Source organism: Semicossyphus pulcher, unplaced genomic scaffold (genome assembly GCF_022749685.1).
Source record: "Semicossyphus pulcher isolate SPU_LCO1_2020_fin unplaced genomic scaffold, fSemPul1.0.p SCAF_14, whole genome shotgun sequence".
Lineage (NCBI taxonomy): Eukaryota > Metazoa > Chordata > Actinopteri > Labriformes > Labridae > Semicossyphus > Semicossyphus pulcher.
This window is the reverse complement of record NW_027211648.1, coordinates 6,240,367-6,260,958: the sequence shown is the minus strand read 5'-3', so window position 1 is coordinate 6,260,958 and position 20,592 is coordinate 6,240,367. Positions and strand designations below refer to the sequence as shown.

The following is a 20,592-nucleotide window of genomic DNA, read 5'->3' as shown; positions in this document are numbered from 1 at the left end:
AAAATACACGGCCACACGAGCACGGTTAAAAAAAAGTCCCCGTCCAAGTGAAAACGCAAAGACACAACAGAAACACTGTCATGGGAATGCCACACCAACAGGTGGCGATATAATCCAGTCATGCAAAGAAGAAGAAGAATCACGGCCAGTCAACAGTTTGGAAAAATCGATCCCGACGCCTTTGTTCCTCAATATAGTAGACGAGTAACTGTTCATATATGTGTAAACATGTACAAAGTTTTTGTCACGTCCGTCATTTTGCAAAGAATGTCGCCTCATTAGTGACGCGTCACAAGCCAAAAACGCTGTTAACCCCTTCCACATGTCTCCGCGGGAAACAGAGTTTCTAAAAGTCTCCACCCTGGCTGGAGTTTGTGTGGACGAAAGGCCAAAACGCAGAGAAAAAGCTAAGTTCTGAAAAATACCCGTGTACATGTGGACATGGCCTTAAATCACTGCTGGTACATGCAGAATAACAACCCCAATAAAAATCAGATAACCGTCTCCATGCACGGAGGCCTCAGGACAGTTATTACATCTTCAAACACAAGAAAAGGAAACAGACAAGCGAGTGTTCTTCCCATGTAGTGAAATCTTTACTGTAGCAGCAGATGCACACAACAATATGCAGATGTAACATCGGGATTCATAGCAGCGGCACAGAGGCGGTCGATTTAATCAAGACGCCTCATTAAATATTGTTGTGTGGACACAGTGAGAAGGCCACAATCCGTTTCACCTCCAGAGTTTCATTTTTCAAACACAAAAATCATAAAAGCTTAAATACAAAATCAATCTGTTCTCTGATCGGGCTCCCACGCTCGTACGGAAGAGATCATATTGCATATTTACATCCGGCCGCGGCCTGTGGCGGCGGATCGAGAAGAATATTTAACAAAAGACACAATCTCATAAATTAACCACAAAGAATCCCGTCAAAAGAAGAAAAGCACAAACCCGATTAATATCAACATAAGAACTGATCGAAGCCTTCGCTGAACGAACTTGATCTGGAATTAAAATCTCAGCAAACATTGGCACTCATAGTTTTAAAGGCAACCTCTTTGTAATACTTGGGCTTCAGCGGCGTCCGCTGATCACCTAAGGCATTGATAAACATCGATCAGAGAGCATCCTCATCTGAAGCAGGAAAGTAACTGATAATGATGATTGATCTCACGCTACCTGATCGTTAGATGCTCGATTTTAAGTACACGTCACAGTTGAGAACATAGTGTAGTAAACTTGTTTTAAGACCGACGCAGGTATCAGGAAGTACTCAAGGAAGTAGCAGACTGTTAAGGACTCGAGTGTTGTGGATGCAAAGTGCAGATTCAAGGATATAACTTATTTTTGCTACATGACACACTCGTCAAAACCTCAACAAACGCACGGTGGAAAAGTTTTCTTCCAAAGTGTTTTGGAGTAAATCATCCCGAAGCAAAATTCCCACCGCGTTTTTCCCCTAAAGAGTTCTTCACACCAAACACTGGTTTGGTTTTCTGCAAGACAAAGACACCCTGAAACTAGCTAATGTTGTCTTAGTCATTTAGAGAGCTGTAACTGTTGTTTGAGCAGCGTTTAAAAGGCTATATTTCATATTAAACTACATCCTTACCACACTTGAAAATATTACATTTAAATTCTGCTCAACAACTGTTCTGTCGATCTAAAAGTAAAGCCCAATTTTAACCTTTAAATGTCTTCTAACCTGCAAATCAACAAACCAATGCTAACTGGAATATCCCCCCCTTTGATTATGAAGTATAATCACCACATGCCGCCTGTGACCGACACCGTTAAATACGCGTGTACCCCTTATTTCCACTGTCGCATCTCTGTCAGCATTCAGGCCGCACATCCTCCCATCTTCGACCACATGGGACGCCAAACGGTTCAAGGAGTGTAATTTTTTTTTTTGCACTCATGTCCCAGGCTCCTCGTTCCTCTTGGAATCCCGTCTCTAGCTGCAGCCATTTTTGTCCAACTGTAGCAAACTTGATGATCCAGAATGGTCCAAACTAGAGAGGCCCACTGCTAGAATCCATCGTCGTAATCTCCTTCAAAGCCGTAATCTGGAAGGTGAGACACAGAGGGAGGGATTAGTTAGACGCTTTATCCATTAAAAGACGAGATGGTGTTGAACTCTGATCTCTTGTTACTAACCTCTCAAAGAAACTAGTACCACAACTATTAGGAGGTACTAGAGTACACTCGAACCAAGCTGCAGCTTTGTGTGTTAACATTTCACTTCCTTACAAGCGCTGTCCACGAGTCTGTAGCAATAACTACTCTTTTTTTGGGCATCTTCTTCACACTCTTAGACCCGCTGGTTGCCTTTATTCATGCTTCACAAACGTCATCGCCTTGCCAAAGCCTTCTCCGTCCAATAACTTAACCGGAGCATTCTAAAGTCGCCATGTTTTTACAGTGAGCTGACTGGTCCTCTCGGCCTTGCTGGTGTGAGAAAGCGTTAGCTAATAATGCTAGCAAACAGGACGATGAGATATCACCTGTAATCTGTGTCCGTTTCTCTTCTCCTTGTGCTCAATGAACGGTTCGATCGACGTCTCTTATGCCTGTCGGTCGCCATTCTGCCAGTCACAGCAGATCAAGTGATGTCAAAGTGAACATGCTTCACAGAGACGCTCTTTGTGTGGCTTCATAAAGAGCAACAATCGGTTAAAATGTAAACATGTCACTCTGCTGTCTGCAGCAGGAGCAGTGAGACCGTCCATCACCTGCCTGACTCTCTGCTTTAATCTCCAGTGCCGGCCGTCCTGCTCCACTGTCCTTGAGTCTGTACCCGCTCCTGAGGTGCTGCTCTGAGGCCCGACCCTGACCTTTGACCTCACCATAAAGGGGGCACGAGTATAAACAAAGAGCTCCCCTACAGGATTCAATTAAGCAGCTCAGGACTTTTTACTGCGGCAAAGTCTGGGCTTAAAGTTTAACAGCCAGAGACGTAAAGTGCAGAAACTTAATCTTTGCGAGGGCTCATTAAAACGTAGCAGGAGTCTGAGGCGAAACAGAGCCGTGACCCGGAGTGGCAGCTTCATTAAAAAAGTCATTCTGACTATTTCACAGTCCAGACACTCAGAGTCCGACCGAGACGTGACAAAGCCTCGTGTCACCGCGACACCCACAGTGTCAACTAAATTCAAATGTTCAAATCACGTCGCTGAGCCTGAACAGACTTTAAGTATCTGACAGTGTGGGGAGAACATTTCTGCAAGTGCAGTTCAAATTAACTTTAACTTTTTAGTGTCACGTTTCATTTTTCTTTTCTAATAAATTGATACTAAAGATGAAGAACAGCTAATTATCAGATTCAAAGGTTGTTAATCAATCATTTGTAGGTGTCTGATCCTCTAATGGAGTTTTTGCAGCTTCTACAGCCAAAGATGTTTTTTATGTTCTATAAATACTTTTAGTTCCAACCTTTTCACTCTTCATACACTCATTTTTACTTTGTATTTTCTTGTACTGTTGTTAAGACAAAGCATTGGCAACATTTGGGTCATTATTGATAAAAGAAATCAACAGATAAATAATGAAAATAATCAGCATTTCATGACTAAAGTCAACCTGCTGTGAAGCTGAAATCATTTACACTGTCACATTTGTTTAGACGATATCATGGGCTTTGCTGAGTGGATTATCACTGTGTTTTTTACATGTATGTACGTACGGTTCTGTGGTAGACTGCTCAGTGTGGTGGTAAAAATGTAACTCTTTTACGGCTCTTTTGATTTATACGGAAGCCCTTAGCGGACATGCGTCCATACATTTTATTTTCTCTGTTTTCCCGTCATAACGAGTTATTTCCGGTCTTTCTTTCAAGATCTCGACTTTTAATTTTTCTCTGGAAAACAAAGCTAGTATTCTCATTGTAACGGATTAGTTTGGCCCATTATCTCGAGATAACAAAGCTAACTTTCTCGTGATAATGGGATAATTTTCCGGCGATCGAGAAAACAGAACAACAGGCTGTTGATACTACAGACCAGGACATGCCATGCTGCCTTTGCCCACACTAACGAGGTAAGTCTGGGGATACGAGTCATGATCATCTGATGTTGCTGTGGTGCCGCGTCGTTATTTTGTGATAATGTGATAAATAAGTCGAGATCTCGAGAAAGCGACCAGAAATAACTCGTTATCACGGGAGTAATTATAATGTATGGAAGCATGTCCGCTCAGGGCTTCTGTAGAGTTAGTATCAAATGTGAAAGTTTAAGATATGATAAAAACTTCATGTGGTTAAAATGTACGAGCAATAACCTGTGGCTTGAGTCGACACCTTCCTGCCTGTAGAAAATCTGTTACAGTGTTGTATTGCTTTCTACTATAACTGTTATGGCAATGTCGTACCCCATCGGCTACAGTCTCACGATGATATAGCCTCTGAGGACAGCGGTGAACATGCCGGGCGTGTAGCCAGCGGTTAGCGATAAACGACTTCCAGTCAAGACTTCCTTTTCCGCGTGCTGCATCGTTTACAGAAAAAGAAACAGATTTAATTGTGATTTACTTTAATTAACGAGCCTGTTTGTTGAACGGAGGTCGGATCGATCATTTCTGATGCATTCGAGGAAGTCGGGAAATCTGAACTCTAAACGGCTTTCGTGACACAGTGTCAGGGGAATTTGTCTCAAGTTGAATTTTGGATCTAGAACAGATTGTTAGCTGTTAGCATGCAGACGTCTGTTTATAGAGATTAATAAGAAGCTAAATCATCATCAGATGACGCCTGCTTTTGCTCTCCACACACCGTTTTTCCTGCATACGCTGCAGCCTGCTGATACGTGATTGGTTAATATTACTCGGACAACAAGCGTAGTACAAACGGAAACTAGATCACTTGCCGTCCCTAAAATCCACGTCCCTGCCTACTAAACAGAGATTACTGTTATGGTACTTACTCTTAGTCTACTCTTAATACATGACAATACACAAGTGATGACAGTAGCACTGATAGAGATCTTGAACTAAACTCTCTGTGGAAACTGACCGTTGCTGCCCATCAGGTCCATGGCGCTGACACACGCCTCCTCCTCCTCATCCTCTTCCTCGTCAGCGGCTGCGTCATCGTACACGACCGGCCCGCTCTCCACCACCACGCCGCTGGCGGGGGCTCCCGCCGGCACCGGCACCGGCAGGGGGTTGGAGTTTGCGACCTGGACAAACAGGAAATATTGTTGTTGGTGAGCAGTTGAGTGTTTTTAATATTTTCCTCTGCGTGGCACGCGAGTGCCTCGGGGGAAATCTAAGCTGGATGCGATCTTATATGCCCCACTTCCTTTAGGATGATAAAAATAATAAACACAGTGTAGTAGAGGTGTGTGGTGTGAGCTGGAGGGCAGGTGGAGGGCACACAGAGAGGAGGGGGGGATGTTTCATCAGCTGCAGCATCTCAACATGCGACTAAAAACAGCATCCGAGCGTGACCACAGCCTTTATTATCTCATTTAGGATTCCACTTTCAAATCTGCATAGTCTACAGTGTATCATAGAGAAGGGTCAGAATGTAACCAGCGCCTTGGGGCCAAAACACCCTTCAGAGTTCATAAAAAGCCCGGAAAATTAAAAATGAAGGGATGAGGGTGAAAGTGGGGGCAAACATGTAATTAAAGCGCCCCTTTTTTTGCATTTCACCTCCCTCACATTGTCTGAGTTGAGCTGTCAAACGTTCACGCAGGAATGTGACGACATTTTGCCCACGGGTAGTTTTTCCAGTTGCATGCTGGGAGACAAAGATGGAGCCGTTTTTTTGATATGGGGGAAAAAATGCCGAGCGAAAACAGGAGGGAATGTTGGCAGCAGTCAGAGAAAATAAACAAGTGGTGTGATAAAACATCGACCTCTGTGGTGATGGTTTAGGAGGCAGAGAGGGGGTTCGTTTTCCAGCAGAGGAGACGGACGTCAGACAAACACCTGCAAGTATCAATGTTCCATTTCATATGGTGGTGCTACAAAAATAATCCTTTCAATTCGCTGAAGAAGAAACAGAATGGCCACTGTACTTACCTGTACTTACATAGTGCTTTTCTAGTCTTCAGAGCACTCAAAGCTCTTTTCACACACTGATGGCAAAGGCCTAAGTGCCAATCTCCAATCACTATCTATGCACACACATACCCAAAGGCGATGCCTTCAGGAGCAAGTTGAGGTTCAGTGTCTTGCCTAAGAACACTGCAACATGTGACTGTGGCAGTCAGGGATCGAACCACCAACCTTCCAATCAAGAGGCGTCTGACTCCACCACGGAGCCACACCCGCCCTGAAGCTTGGGGTCACCTTCACGCATAGCTTGCGACTAATGAAACCAATGAGAGCTTATGTTAGATCACTTTTTTGTATGAGCTACTAACTTAAACGTTTTTTTTACCTTATCTTTGCCTCAATCCCAAGATTAAACCAACAGGAGACACTGGCCTAATTGTTTCCTTAAAAAGAGATGATTCATTATGTTGAAAGCATGCACTGCTACATCCTGCTAAACCACATCCACCCAGGTGATATACTGGAGCTTTGAGGGAGGCAGGACGAATCAGGGCTGGAGCCAGTATGGATCAATTTATGTTGCAGTTGGGAACAAAACACAGCTGCAGAAGTTAGAATCCTGAAGTGATACAAAGTGTACTTTATAAGTGTGATCTTCAGCTTCAGTTAGCAGCTGTTAAAGACAAAACCAGCGTAGCGTACACCTGTACTGATGGGTTTAGTTGGCAAAAAGGATGAGTGGACTACTGCAAGTACTGTACGTGAAAGTCGAACCAGGAAGTGTTTCGGTTTTTAGTGATGTCAATGTTTTACCAGCTCTAACTTTGAAGGTATAATGTTATTATCACTGATAATGGAACCCAGATGGAATTTTTAAGGCTCTGGGTGGCAGCTTTAACGGTATAATAAGTAGGATTTGTCCTTGCATTTTGTCAATAACACATTCAAAGTGGGCCCCTCCTCCTCTCTCTTCGTCACCAGAAACTCACGCTCATATGCGAGAACACGCCCACCCCGCTGAGCTACCATCAACAGCATCACGGTTACCTTTGTGCTAGCATACTTACAGCCGGTTACCTTTGTGCTAGCATGCTAAGCGCTGGTTACCTTTGCGCTAGCATGCTATCAGCCAGTTACCGTTGCGCTAGCATGCTAACCGCCGGTTACTTTTGCGCTAGCATGCTAAGCGTCGGTTAGCTTGTCCTACCCAGTTTGAGGCACCTGACTGACCAACAGAAAGAAGGCCAACTCTGCGTCGCTCTTTCGCCATGTTCGCCGCTCTGAATGGGGCCCAGTTGCTAATTTGAACCACTCCCACACTCACCTGTACACTGTGATTGGCTCAGGGAACCACAACAATTAGGTAGGAAAATCCTACTTATTATACCTCTTTTTGTGTGATGACTAAACCAGGCGTGTTTCATGTCCACTCAAGTCTAATAAGTCACTTAGCATGGATTAAGAATGGAATTAAAACCGTTACGGTCTGGTTACTACTATGACGGACGTCTCTACTTGCCCTGGGTATAAAATAATATCTAACACATCAATATACCATACATCACCACATATTATTTCCTACCACACTTGAGGACGACGTCTGTTTTTAAACCATACTGTGTAGACGAAGAAAATTTCCCCTCGGAAAACACAGATCTCATTCTGCAGAACTTCTCAGCTCCAATCTGAGCCGTGTTTATTTTGCTTAGTGATGAACTGTACAGATATCGTGAGGCAAACAAGCTCTTACACCAGGGAGGACTGGCGCGCGTGGTGTGGAAGATTTTATTTGTCTCTTATTTTCTACCTGCCTTAAGCTGTAGAAAGTAATAAAACATCTAAAATAAGACATTTCAGGTTGTTTTCCGTCTGAATGCTGCACATTTTTCAGCTGCGGAGTGAAATAAATCGGATTTTTCGCAGAGGAACCCCGTCATCTTCAGTTTTTCCACAGCGCCTGAAAGGAAACCTGCGTGTTATCACTTTCCTTTCAGCCTGGGCTAATTATAAAGCTGGAGGAGAAGCAGGTGGAGGGTCCACAGTGTGACCGAGAGATATTTCTGTTCTCCTCTGCAACAGCCTGCTGGAGTCCCCGCTGAGGGCCTTCCTCCTCCTGCCACCTCTCCCTCCAATTTGCCTTTCATTTCCTCCTCCTTCCTTTCCTCCCACCTTTCTTTTATTCCATGCTTCCTCTCCTTTATTCTACCCACATCCTTCCTCACTTCATGCTTCTGCCTTCGTTGCTTTTGCACATTGATTCTTGTTCTGGGTCCAACTCTCCCACTTCTCTTCCTGTTATTTTGTATCCTCAGATATTGACATACGACCAGCTGTTACACAATAAAAAGCATAAAATATCCACCTTCCCTTTCCCTTTCAGCGGATCCCTGCAGACTTTAACTTCAGCTGGAAGCCTTTTTAAACCACCCATGAACAAAAGCAGTGTCGTGAGAAATAACAAAAGAATATAAATAAAACATAACAACATAAACATGGTGCTCCAGACTAATGAGCACGTGTTAAAGGGGTCAGGATGACGGCCTGCGAGAGGAGATAAAGTCCTGCAGGAGGACGAGCAGGATGTCTGTGCGTTGGCGCGAGCTGCTACGAATCGTATTTACACAGGGATAATGTTGCACAACAAATCTCCTGCTGCATGGCAGATACTCAAACTGTGGAGTATTTACACAGTTAGCTGACTTTGTATGAGTGCTTTAACGAGAGAGCGGCTTGTTAGGAGCGAGAACGCAACACAAACCTGCAGGAAACAAGCGCGCAGAGAGGCTTTTATGGGTGTGAGGATGTTGACATCTGATAGCCTGCAGTTACTCATGCATGGAAACAACTGGCAGCACTTAATTCACTGTGAGCAAACCGCAGTGCAGAGTTATGCTGGTTTTAAGGCTTTTTAAAAGGTATGAAAAAAGGAAGGTATAAATTAAAGAGAGCTGCATGTCTCTGACCGTTTCCAGATTTAAATCACAAGCAGCAGTTTTTGTTCGGCATTTGACGGTTAGCATCGCTAAATGAAATTAGCATCAAACCAATTTCTCAAGTCAAAGCAAATAAGATTCAATATACTTCCTAATAGACGATCAAATTCTAATAAAAGCTAGAAGGGAAACTGGCATCAGCCCCAAAATGACTGACAGGTCTTTAAATACACACAAACCCTGAAAGGAGCAACTCGCCCCTGGAAAAAGCCGCTGTTAGTCAAAGCTGGTGTTCTCTGTGAGCGATAGAAGCAATAATATTTGAAATTGGCGCCATAGCTGTGGAGAAAGTTGTACAAACAGCTCGTGATTTCGCCCATTCTACATTCCTACAACACCCAGCGTGCATTGCGCCCCTCCCTCTGAAGGGAACGGCCCAGCGAGAGGTGCTGGAGTGAAATACGACCGTTTTCCTGTCAAGGACATTGATCGCTGCAGGCGACGGCTCAGAGCGGTACAGAATCTGAAATACAACCAGAATATACCTGCTGATCGTCTAAACAATCTTCAGGTCTGCAGTCTACATTTCAAACCTGACGATTTTGAACGAGACATGACATCGGAGGTGGGCATCCTAGATTGAGGAAGTGTAGTTTAACAAGCTCCCTGGCCTCCGCCAGATGACACGTTGTACGTAGTCTGGCGGAGGTTTTCCAGGGCCCATTGGAGAAGAGGATAGCGTCCTCCAAAGGCACAGAGCATAATGGCATTAGCTCCCCATAAAAGCATGATAGGACTGAGGTTGAAAATCGGCAAACTAGCCCTTTAATAACAGTTAAATCCAGTTTAAGTTAAGTAACACAACAGAACAACATCAGGCTGCAAACAAGACAAATCTGTCAGCTCATGTTTTTATGCTCTGACAGATACAGATCAGTCTCCTGACAGATTTCCATCAAGCTTGATTCAGGTCGGGCCAATCACAGCCTTTTATCTCATATGGGTTGTCTGTCTCTGTGCGTCAGCCTGGTGATCAGCCCAGGGTGAACCCCGCCTCTCGCCCAATCACAGCAGGGATAGGCTTCAGTCCCACCCTGAACAGGATGAGAGGTACAGATAATGGATGGATTATTTCTGATCTGCTGCTCAGTTCTGAAGCGTTCAGGCCTCTCAGGTGATCTGGGACGGGTCTGCCTCCTGTCCACAGAGTCCAAGCAGCGTTCAGAGTGAACGCTCGTCATATGTGGATCAAATTCCAATAAAACTAAATCAGAGCTTAAGACTATTCTGTTTGCCCCTGCACTTCTGAAAGCTAAATTTGGGCTGATTTATTCATGTGTTGCTGCACTGTCATTCTGATTTATACTGTTTAATCTGTCTTATTCTATTTTAGCTTATTTTAATCTCCTATTTTGACTTAATCCTTTGAAATCCAATGTCTGCGTGTCTTTTTATATTTCTTTGTTGTTCTTTTCATAATGCATCTTAATGCCTTTGTGTCTTATGTAACGCACTGAATTACCTCGTCGCTGAAAGGTTGAGTACAAATACATTTCTGTTGATTCACTTAGAAATGCCATCCTGTGCAAACGGCAAGACCTTTAAGTCTGTGATTACTCAAACAGCTCTGTTATTGCTTGTTTGTTCCTGCACGGTACGCACATTAGCATCTGTGTGTTTGTTTTAAGACAGGGTGCGAGATAAGACGAGCTTGTTCCGCCTCTCGGTGAGGACCTGCTTTACGGAGGTAAACACGGAGGTCACTGAGTTCCTACAGGACGACCTGAAAACGCTGCCCTCCCTGTGCTTCACCGCTGGCCTGCCCCGACAGCTTCCCAGAGAACTTCAAATACACTCAGCCGTCAATTGCCATGACTATTGCTTGCATAAGCAGACTAAAGCTGCAACGCCAGAGCGACTGTCTGCAGTTCAAAGCCCCTCTCCCGTGACCTCATCACCCTTTTCAGATTTCTAAGCCTCTCTAAAAAATCCCCGCTTCTCCGACCGCTGCGTCTGCTCCCTCCGCCTAAATGTGGCTCTGAGGAGCAGCAGAAGAAGAGGGGAGAGGGCATCAGAGAACAGCTGGGCCAGTTTCAACTGTTCTCTGCCTTGTGAAGCGATCATCTCCTCCCTTGGCTTGTTGGAAAACGTACAGACTAATTGGCGTGTTACTGACAAAGATGAAGGAAATCAGAGCGAGATCTTGGCAAGTAACACCCGGAGCACAAATATCTCTTTTCAATCTGCTCCTGCTGCTGCAATGAAAACGGCAACATTACATAACAGGAGCCGCGAGCGAGGAGCTGCCTCAGCCAATAGCGACGGCCGTTTGCTTCCAGTTCCCAGGGGGGAGGTGAGGGGGCTGCTAAGTAACAAGCCTTGTTGACCCGGCCCCTCGTGGCAATGTTTTCTTCCTGGTTGACAGAGCCTGAGCTCCCAGAGCGCCTCCATTCAGAGCTGCCAACAGCACATGATGAAGAGGGAGACAAAGGCTGAGAGAGGAGGAGAAAGATGGAGGGATTGGGAAGGAATGTGGAGGAGGAGAGGAAATATAAAAGGAGAGTGACGGGAAAGCGGACAGCAGCAGAGGGGAGCGTTAACGGGAAGAGATGAGGGGAGAGAGCAGGAATAGATTTGGAGAGCTCAAAGGGAATAATCATAAACTTAAATGATGAGGAGAGAGGGGAAGAGTGAGAGATTTAAAGGAGGAACAGCAGCAGGAAGTGGATGGAGGAGTAATGTGGGAGAAGAGGCAAAACAAAGGAGTCATGTTTTCACTTAATTGTTGAGCAAATTTCAGAGTTTTGCTGAAAAGGAACTCAGGTGTGTTTCCATCAACTGGTCTGGAGTTAATAAACTGGGCTTGCTACAAAGTGAAGTTGTTGGCGGAGAAGCCTTGGCATCACACATGGCTGTAAAGGTTTTATTAAACAGGGTAGAAGAAGTAGAAATGGAAATGCAACAACTGATTTTGGAAGTATATTCTCCCTGCTATAAATTTCCACCAGAAAGTTTTACTTCCCTCTTAAAGTTTCTGCTCTGTGGGAGAAAGTGAAAAAGGGCCCTCGCTGTGGTAACACTGAAATGTATGCCAGGTTTATTGCTGTATGTAATGTATTGCTTTGGCCCCAAATTGTCCAACATCACCTGCAACATGTTCAAATACCAAAATATCCTAATCCTCCATAATGTTACAATGTTGGATGTTCAGACTAAATGTGGGTGAAGTTTCACATCTGTAGGTAAAAGCATGTTGGAGTAATCACCAGGCGTCTCAGCTCAGTCTGCAGGCTGCTGTGAACGCCAGGTTTCAGACAGTTTTTTCTACACTTTCTGACATCACAAAGTGCAGCCTGCAGGCTTCGGAGAGCTGGCCAATCAGAAGAAAGCTGGCTTGTAGGGGCGGGGTTGCTTAAAGGGACAGAGCTGACTGAGTCGTTTCAGGCAGAGTGTGAGAACAATGAGTTTTTAACTGTAAATTATGCTAAGCTACTCCACGGGTATCACAGAGATATTTTTCTGACATTGTTCTGTATTATTCCCAACTAAACTTTATAGTCGAGCTGAAACGGCATTTCGAGGGTATCTAGCTTCCTTATCGTGACGTATTTCCGAGTGAAACAGGACGTGCAGGCGGGACATATCATTAGAGGGATTTGATGTGATCATTGAGAAGTGGGCGTAGACAGACCTTCTCCACAGCGCAGTAGCTAGCTAACTGACCGAGCATTCTTGGTGCTCTGCGGCTAAATGTAGCAGATTGATTGGTTGAAATTGTTTGGTGCTAACTTACGTAAGCACGCGTGAAATTTAGTTTTACCGGAAGAAAAAATGATTGAAGAAATTGATTTTCTGTATTGTCTTTGGCCTATATTGTCAAACAGATGCACAATATTACCGGGGATGTGATCTAAAAGGATTAAAATGACATTTTTCATTTCACCTCGACTTTAACTTTTCCAAAATAAAATAAAGAAAATCCAGACGCTTCGTATATTATCTCCATTAAACCTGAATAAAACCCTCTCCTGCATTGTGAGATGCATCCTGACAAAGAGCCAACCAGGGCCCACCGCAAAGCAAGTGACAGCGTCCTACTTACTTCTTGTTTGTTGGTACTACAAGCTAAGTGTTGAACTACAATATCAATGAGGCTCAGTTGCTAATGTTATAGAAGAGAGGTAAGTCACATGTGAAAAAGTTTTAGAAACAGCAGACAAAGCCGCTTATTTACCTCAAACTGATCCTGAAAGAGATTTAACCCGCTCGATGGCTGTTCAACACGAGTCGACGTTTCTGCCTCTGCTGCCAGACGTTGCTCAGTGCTGCTCATGGTGGATTCATGTTGCGCCTCTTTCTTAATAAAATAAAAAACGAGTACGGTCTAGTCCTGCTCTTTTTGTAAAGCGTCTTGAGATAACTTTTGGTTCATTTGGCGCTACAGAAATAAAAAGTGATTGATTGATGTTTTTAGCTTTCTAGCTTCAATTCACCACGTCCACATAAGCTTGTACCTCTGATTGGATGTTCCTCTCCGAAGTACACCCTGCAAGTCGTACTTAACTTCTTCCCGTCAGTGCTAGAGCCCACTGGCTTTAAATTTTTTTCTGAATATGAACTGTTGTTCATCTTTTGCACTGACGGTTCAACCAGAAGAGTTTCAGGTCCATCCAGGCTCTTTGTGCTCTGACTGTCAATCACCTGAAGCAGGACTTCTAACTTCCCCAACACTGGACTCCAAATATAACTTCTTCCACTTTACAGACGCGATGAGGCGGCAGAAGTTTAGAGAAAAGTAACTTTTTGGAAAGAAGAGATCAGCAGCAGCGGTGTGAAGCAGGAGGACAGTTAGAAATGTGTAAAAGGAGATATGGAGTGAAAAAAGAGCAGCACAGGGTGTACATGAAGTCCAAGTTAAGACTTTGATGATGATGTAAAGCTACCTGTGATTGAATTTGGGTCCAATTTAAAATCAAATTAAGAAGAAGAAGTTGGAAAAAGGCCAATTCCTCCCTGAAGATGGCTGGTGAAGGCTGTGAAGCTATAAATGTGCAGAATGAGGACATCCGTAAATTAACTGTTCAAAGACGTGACGTCTAACTGGGTTTAGTAAAGCAGATAGGACACGTAATGTACCACTAACCTTGTTCTTTGTGGATTCATCTAAGAGCAGGCGAGCGGCCAACAGAAGAAGCTAAAAAAAAGGGGCTTCTGAAAGTGCTGTTTAAGACATTTTTATGTTCAAGTCGAGGGCCGTATTTATTTTAAGAGTCTGTCAGGGTTTTTTTAGGAGCACGAACGCCCCGGAGGGAGGAGGAGGAGTAATAAGGGAAGGGCAAACAAAAGACAAAGTGAGGTTCACCTCTCGCACGGCCCGAGCGCAGATTTATTCCTCCCTGTCCGCTCTGCAGGAGATCCCAGCAATCAGCAATCAGTCTTTAATGGACAATAAGGAGAGGCTGATGGGAAATTACAGTCCAGGTGATCACTGCTGGAGGTTCATTATGTGGAGAAACAAAGCCCCCGGGGCTGTGTATCTTTTTAAACAGTTACAAGAGAAGTCTGTTGTTGTTCTGTCACAAACACAGTTTTATGTTTATCACATGTTTACCCCTGTGTTCAACAGAGCTCAATTTAGAGATGAAGAAGTGTTCACTAGGTTAAATGTAAGATTTGTTTTTGGCCATATTAGTTGTTATTCATCGGACAGCTGAAGAGAGACAGAAAATATGTTGAGAGGAGAGTGGAGGATCGAGCGAGTCGACACATAACGGGAAACGTAAAAGAACCGGTCTCTTCATCACTACGATCTGCTGTAATCTCTCCGGGGAAAAACCAACAACTCCTGACTCCTATTTACTGACCGACGATTAAATAAATGTTTGATAAACACTGAACAGGTTAATAAGAAGCTAAAGCGAACACACTATACCTGCTACTTGGTGCTAAAAATATTTCAATACAGTAACACTAACATTTAACTCACCGAAAAGCTGGAGCTCAGACTTCTTGCACGGCCATAAAGTTCCATAAATCCCACAGAGAGATTATTTGTCCAAACTTTGAATGAAAAAATCCCCAAAAGTCTCCAACAACACAAACAGGTGAAGTTAAGCTCAGTGTCTGTGTCTGTGTTGACGTCTAGCAGACAGCCAGCAGGATCCACCTGTCAATCAAGTGATCTGGCCCCTATGATTTAAGGCTTAATATGATTAAAATGGGTGTGTTATAAAAAAATTCACCCCCCGTACAGATATCTTGAACAATAAAATTAGCTATTTATAACAAAACCCTTTTTTGTACCAGGCTGTAAACATGTTTATTTCAGCTGTAAAAATTGGCATTTTCCCATCTGCTGTAATGTTATTTCTTGTTTTCTGGAGCCAGCCTCAAGTGGCCACTCAAGGAACTGCAGTTTTTTGCACTTCCGCATTGGCTTCATTTTTAACACCGGAGGTTGCCGCTTGCTAAAATCACACATCAGCTCCAAGAAGGTCTTCTTGGGGGATTCTGAACTCAAAAAGACTCATCACTTGATGAAAACACACTGAAGTTGATCTTAATCCCATCAGTGGTGAAACACCCACTGTGGATTAATCCACAGCTGAAAATAGCCCCAAACAAACGCCCTGTTTGCTCCTGTCCATGATAAAAGGACCCTGACCAAGCTATAGGGACACAAAGCCTTTTTAATCCTTAAACTACAACTTTATGACCTGATTTCGTTCAAGATTTGAATCTTCAGAAGAACCAATCAGCTCGTCGCTGAGAGCCACAGACGGGGAAGGAAAGTTGATACTGAGAAATGAACACGTTGTCATTTCATGGGATTTGTTGATAACAAGAAAAATCTAGAATAATCCCACATTTATTCTTTAAGACTTTGGAGATTATGTGCTCATGTTTAGCATGTTTTCGGCCTGGATCGTCGGTGTTACAGGCTGCGATAATCACATAGTATTTACCAGAGCTGCTTTTTGTATCGAAAGAGGTGAGTGACAAACAATCTCTTTAATCTGAAAGTCAATCGAGGGACTGTTTGTGGATAAAATAATCGCTCCCAACAGCCCAAAACAAACAAAGATATTAACGGCAAAGATGCGACTGTGACAGATTTATCATGGTGTGTCATCATAATGCCCAAAACTGTACTTCAAGTGTTAATCATGATGTTTTAGGAGTCTGCCTTTTGGAGTTATTTTGTCGTTTGCTGGTTTGATTTGTTGCCACAGATTTCTCAATAAATGCTGTTGTTTCTATAAACTTCCAAATGGTACAAATAAATGTGTTGACTTTAAGAAATTGTGGCTTTGTTTAAGTTGTTTTCTGTTAAATAAGAGTCGTGACAGTGAGGCTACTATAGTGTGTGTGTGTGTGTAAGAGAGGGAAGCAACAGTAACAGTGACTGAATAGCTGACTGAGTGTTTTAGAGAGGAAAAGCGAAGGGGGAACTTATCTGTCCGAGTGATTGACGGGGTGACTGAGTGCTCTTGCACGTTTGTATGCGTGTGTGTGTGTGTGTGTGTGTGTGTGTGTGTGTGTGTGTGTGTGTGTGTGTGTGAGTGTAAGTGCAGGAGGGCGAAACAGGGTCTAAGTGAGTGAGCTGGAATACGGAGCGGAGGGCGAGGGAAGGAGAAGCGTCGGAGACAAAGAGCAGATGTGGTGAGGACGAACGGCGGCTCACCTGCTCCACAGCGAGCTTCTTGTTGGGCTGTCCGGTGATGAACGGCTGCAACCTGCAACACAAACAAAACAGCAGCATGAAACTTGATATTCTTTGTTCTCAAGTTTCTCCATCAATTATTGCTCACATTTCACCGTCTGTTGGGATTAGAAAGCTGACGAACTCGACAAATCGATTGCTCATGTTTTATTCGCTCTAACTGAAGAGTCTGGTCGAGGCCTGTGACGATTACTTGAGGAACTCCAATAACTGGATAACAACAAAACTACAAATAACTTGTTTTAGCCACAGAAGAATACACCATGCTCTGCGTTTTGCATGGAGTAATTTTACTGTTGCACAATGAGCTTATGTTTGGACATGTGCTTGAGAAGACTTGTGATCAGCGTGGAAGCAAAGAGGAGACCCAGTTAGGAAAAAGTGAGGGGAGTCAGACCAGAGAACGTGACAGAAAGAGCCCAGGGTTCGACAAATTTACATCCAACCTCATTTAGTTCTAGCTAATCCAAAGTGTTGTTAAAAGACAACAAAGATGGCTGCCTTAAGTGTAAATGGCCACCAAGACTGGTGATTGGATCGCTGAAATCACCTGCTGAGATGGTCCTGACCACATATCTTTTGTAAAGGAAAGTGTCCTGATTCATCTCCAACAAAGACCGAACAAGCAGATAATAACGATGTTGTGCTTTGTCCTTCTACTTTTGCAAGTTGTAAAATACTTTATCCTGACAACTCAACCATTGGAGTAGACTGTAGATGTATATTAGTTCTTTAAAATAGCTTGCTTTGTAGACAGACTGACAAACCACAGTGAATTGACGTAGGCCTTAAAGCTCCTGTGAGGAACCTTTGGTTTGTGTTGATTTTGGCGCCCCCTGTGGACAAAGCCGTACCTCTCATCTCTTCACTGATTTTATTCTGTACATGCTTAAGTGGTGTTTTTAACAAAAAATCTCATCCTGCTTTCTTTAACAGTCTTATGTATCACTCACTTTAAATGTTTGACCTGGAAAATGTAAACAAAGGCAGTGTGCAGTCAAACTTCAGTCTGTTTCATAACCAGCAAAAAACTCCTCACAGGAGCTTTAACAAAACAAGTGGTCGCTAAACACATTGGAGACCTGATATAAATCCCCCGTGGGAGATCAGTAGAGTACTCCTGATTTGGATATAGCCACAGGAGTGAACAGTAAAGTTCCAAAGCCATCCATCTGGGATCAGATCACCCAACAGGCCATTGGAATAAACAGTATATACCCGAGGAATCCTCCAACCCTTTACAAACACAGGGCCGGTCTTCATAGTCAGCGTGAGCAGTGATAGCCATCATGAGGAAACAGTCAGAGGAGCATACAGAGAAACTACGTCAGAAGGGAGATTTCTGGGACCATAAAAAGACCACAGACATATTTTGATCCAAACACAGACATGATATGAAAGAAACCCCTCATCACTTTCGAGCGTCGGCTGTATAACCTTGAAGTTACAAAAATGTATAAAATGAATGATTCGCGTTGGAGTACCGCCGTCTGAGATGCCAGTGAGGCAACATCAGAATAAAATGTGCAGATTTAATGAAATCCAAAAGCCTGAAAGTAATAACTTCATTCCTAGACATTAGAAGACAATAAAAGCTTACACACAGCGGATCACATTTCACTGTTCACCTCCGAGTGAGGAGAGCAGCTTTGTTTCTCATTTTCACTTTCTTGTCCTTCGTTTCCATTTCCTTGTTTTTGAGTTTGTTGCCTGAAGCCAGCCGCGCAGTACGAGACTTACAAGACTCCAAGAGGATGACACTGAAATACAGACTCGTAATCTTAATGAAATCCTTTGGCTCTATTGTGCCAACAATACAATCCTGTAATAATGAATGTGATTACATGAATATTTGATATGATGGAAAGTACGAGCAGTCCTCAAAAAGATGAGCCCTGAATGATTCGGGATTTGTTCGGCCAGGACTGTTATTTATTTTTATATTAAACATGTTTCTATGTTTGGTGGGAAAACTATGTGCTGCAATGTCTTGTTTCTGATTGGCTGACATATATAAATACCTTTATATGTTTAATAAGCTAATGTTGTCTTTCTTGCCGTAAGTGGGTTTATTTAGGTTTATCAAGAATACATGTTGGAAATGTTGTCTTCTTTTAGGGACTGGATACAAATGATTGTGACTGTTTTTTCATTATTTTTTATTTTATTTTTTTATTTTTGTAATTTCGAAGATCTCAGTTTCGTTCTCTTTGGTTGTAACTCTTGATTTTCCTGGCTGACGGTTTGTCTTCATCTGAGCGCCGAGTTTGTTTCTTTTTCTTTGGATTTTCACTTATTGTTGAAGTTGTATCTGTAGTCATCCATCTTTCCTTTGTTTGTTCAGCCATAGTAGATTACTGTTTACTCACAACACTTGCAGAGAGCGGAAAAGCAGCCGCTTAGCTCCGCCTACCCTCTCTGGCAGACCAACCACTGCTGGCTGATGGAAAACACGTCACTAACTGGGCGCCGCTTGAGATTTTTTACACGAAAGTCGCACTAGACACTCAGTCTGTAATACTGCAAATGCAAAGGCTTTCATCAGTGGGCCATAGGCTCAATCACCATTGTGTTACCTCATTCCGTGATAGATAGTGACTTAACAGACATTTAATTACATGAAAATCTTCGCGATTATGACTTTAAGCTTTACCTTAAAACCATACGAAACAATAACCCGACCTTTACAGTCTACAGCCATGCTAGCTACTCTGTTAGCAGTCAGGCATAGAGGGGCTTTAAGCTTAATGCCAACGACAGCATGCTAAAACGTTCAAAACAATGCTAATATGTTGGTGTTAATGTTCCCTAACTTATGTGTCAGCCCTGTGATTGACTGGCGATCAATCCAGGGTGTACCCCACCTCTCGCCCAATGACAGCTTGGGTCGGCTCCAGCCCCCTGCGACCCCCCCGCGACCCCCAGCGACCCTGAACAGGAACAGCGGTATAGATGATGGATGGATGGATGTTCCCCAACTTAGTTTAGTGTTAGCATGCATGCTGTTAGCTATTTACAGTTAACCAAAGTATAGATGGAGGACGGTGGGAATGTTTATGGTTTGTCAATTTAGACCTCATTGATCTAAAGAGGATCATTCAGTTTATTGAGGATGATTTATCTTCTTGGGCGTGGGGATTATTGTTGGTCCACAACAATTTGGTTGCTTGTAGGATTTTTGTGAAAAACACAAGAATTACTAATTATTTTAAAATGTATTATTTTGACTTACAACAATCATTGCTAACTGTTGCAATCTGCACAGAGAGCACAGCCGGATATCATTAACATTCTGCATTCTTTGCAGCCTGTATTACAATATTTATAGATATTCATTACACTCTTTATTAAGGATTTACTGCCGACACAATAACGGTTGAGGATTTCATTTTGATTATTACGCCTGGTCTTTGAGTCTCTCTTGGCTTTGGGCGACCGGCTCAGATTACCAGGCAACTGCAGAGGAGAGGAAAAATGGTGTGAATGCGAAATGAGCCCAAACTGTGAGTGACAGGCCGCAGACTGTCTCTGAGCACAATCTCTTCCTAGACAGTCGCAGAGATAATCAGCGATGAACGTACCACCGGCTGTAATTCCTAAGCAGCCTTCCCAACATCCCACTGGCTGGAATTAGCATCGTTCCCGGAGGCTCCCCGCCCCTTTTTCCCTGCCCACCCGGCCCGACGCTGAGCTCTCCCTGGAGGCTTACAGTAAGTGCTCGACTCTCGCTGATAAGAGAGGGAGCGAGAGTGAGCTTTTAATTAATCTGCTTTAACCAGGGGAAAGGGGGGAAAAGAAGGGGGGAGGATGGGTAACACTGAATGTGGCATCTTCACCCCCCAACACTACCTCCCTCCTTTCTCAAAGCTCATTAGAAAATCCCAGCCAGGCCAGCGAGTGATGCCCCGCTGAGAGAACTATTCAGGGCCC

The 20,592-nt window shown here is 43.6% G+C and overlaps 1 protein-coding gene across 1 annotated transcript in view; it reads right to left on the bottom strand.

Moving 5' to 3' along the window:
* Nucleotides 1-602: 602 nt before the first annotated feature.
* Nucleotides 603-20,592, bottom strand: part of LOC138591157 (transcription factor IIIB 90 kDa subunit-like) — a 127,757-nt gene continuing 107,767 nt past the window's right edge. The window contains exons 17-19 of the mRNA XM_069661678.1: nt 16,624-16,675; nt 5,015-5,180; nt 603-2,075 (exon numbers count right to left, since the gene is read on the bottom strand). Of these exons, the coding sequence (XP_069517779.1) occupies nt 2,038-2,075; nt 5,015-5,180; nt 16,624-16,675 (256 nt within the window). The 3' untranslated portion in view covers nt 603-2,037. The remainder of the gene's footprint in view (nt 2,076-5,014; nt 5,181-16,623; nt 16,676-20,592) is intronic.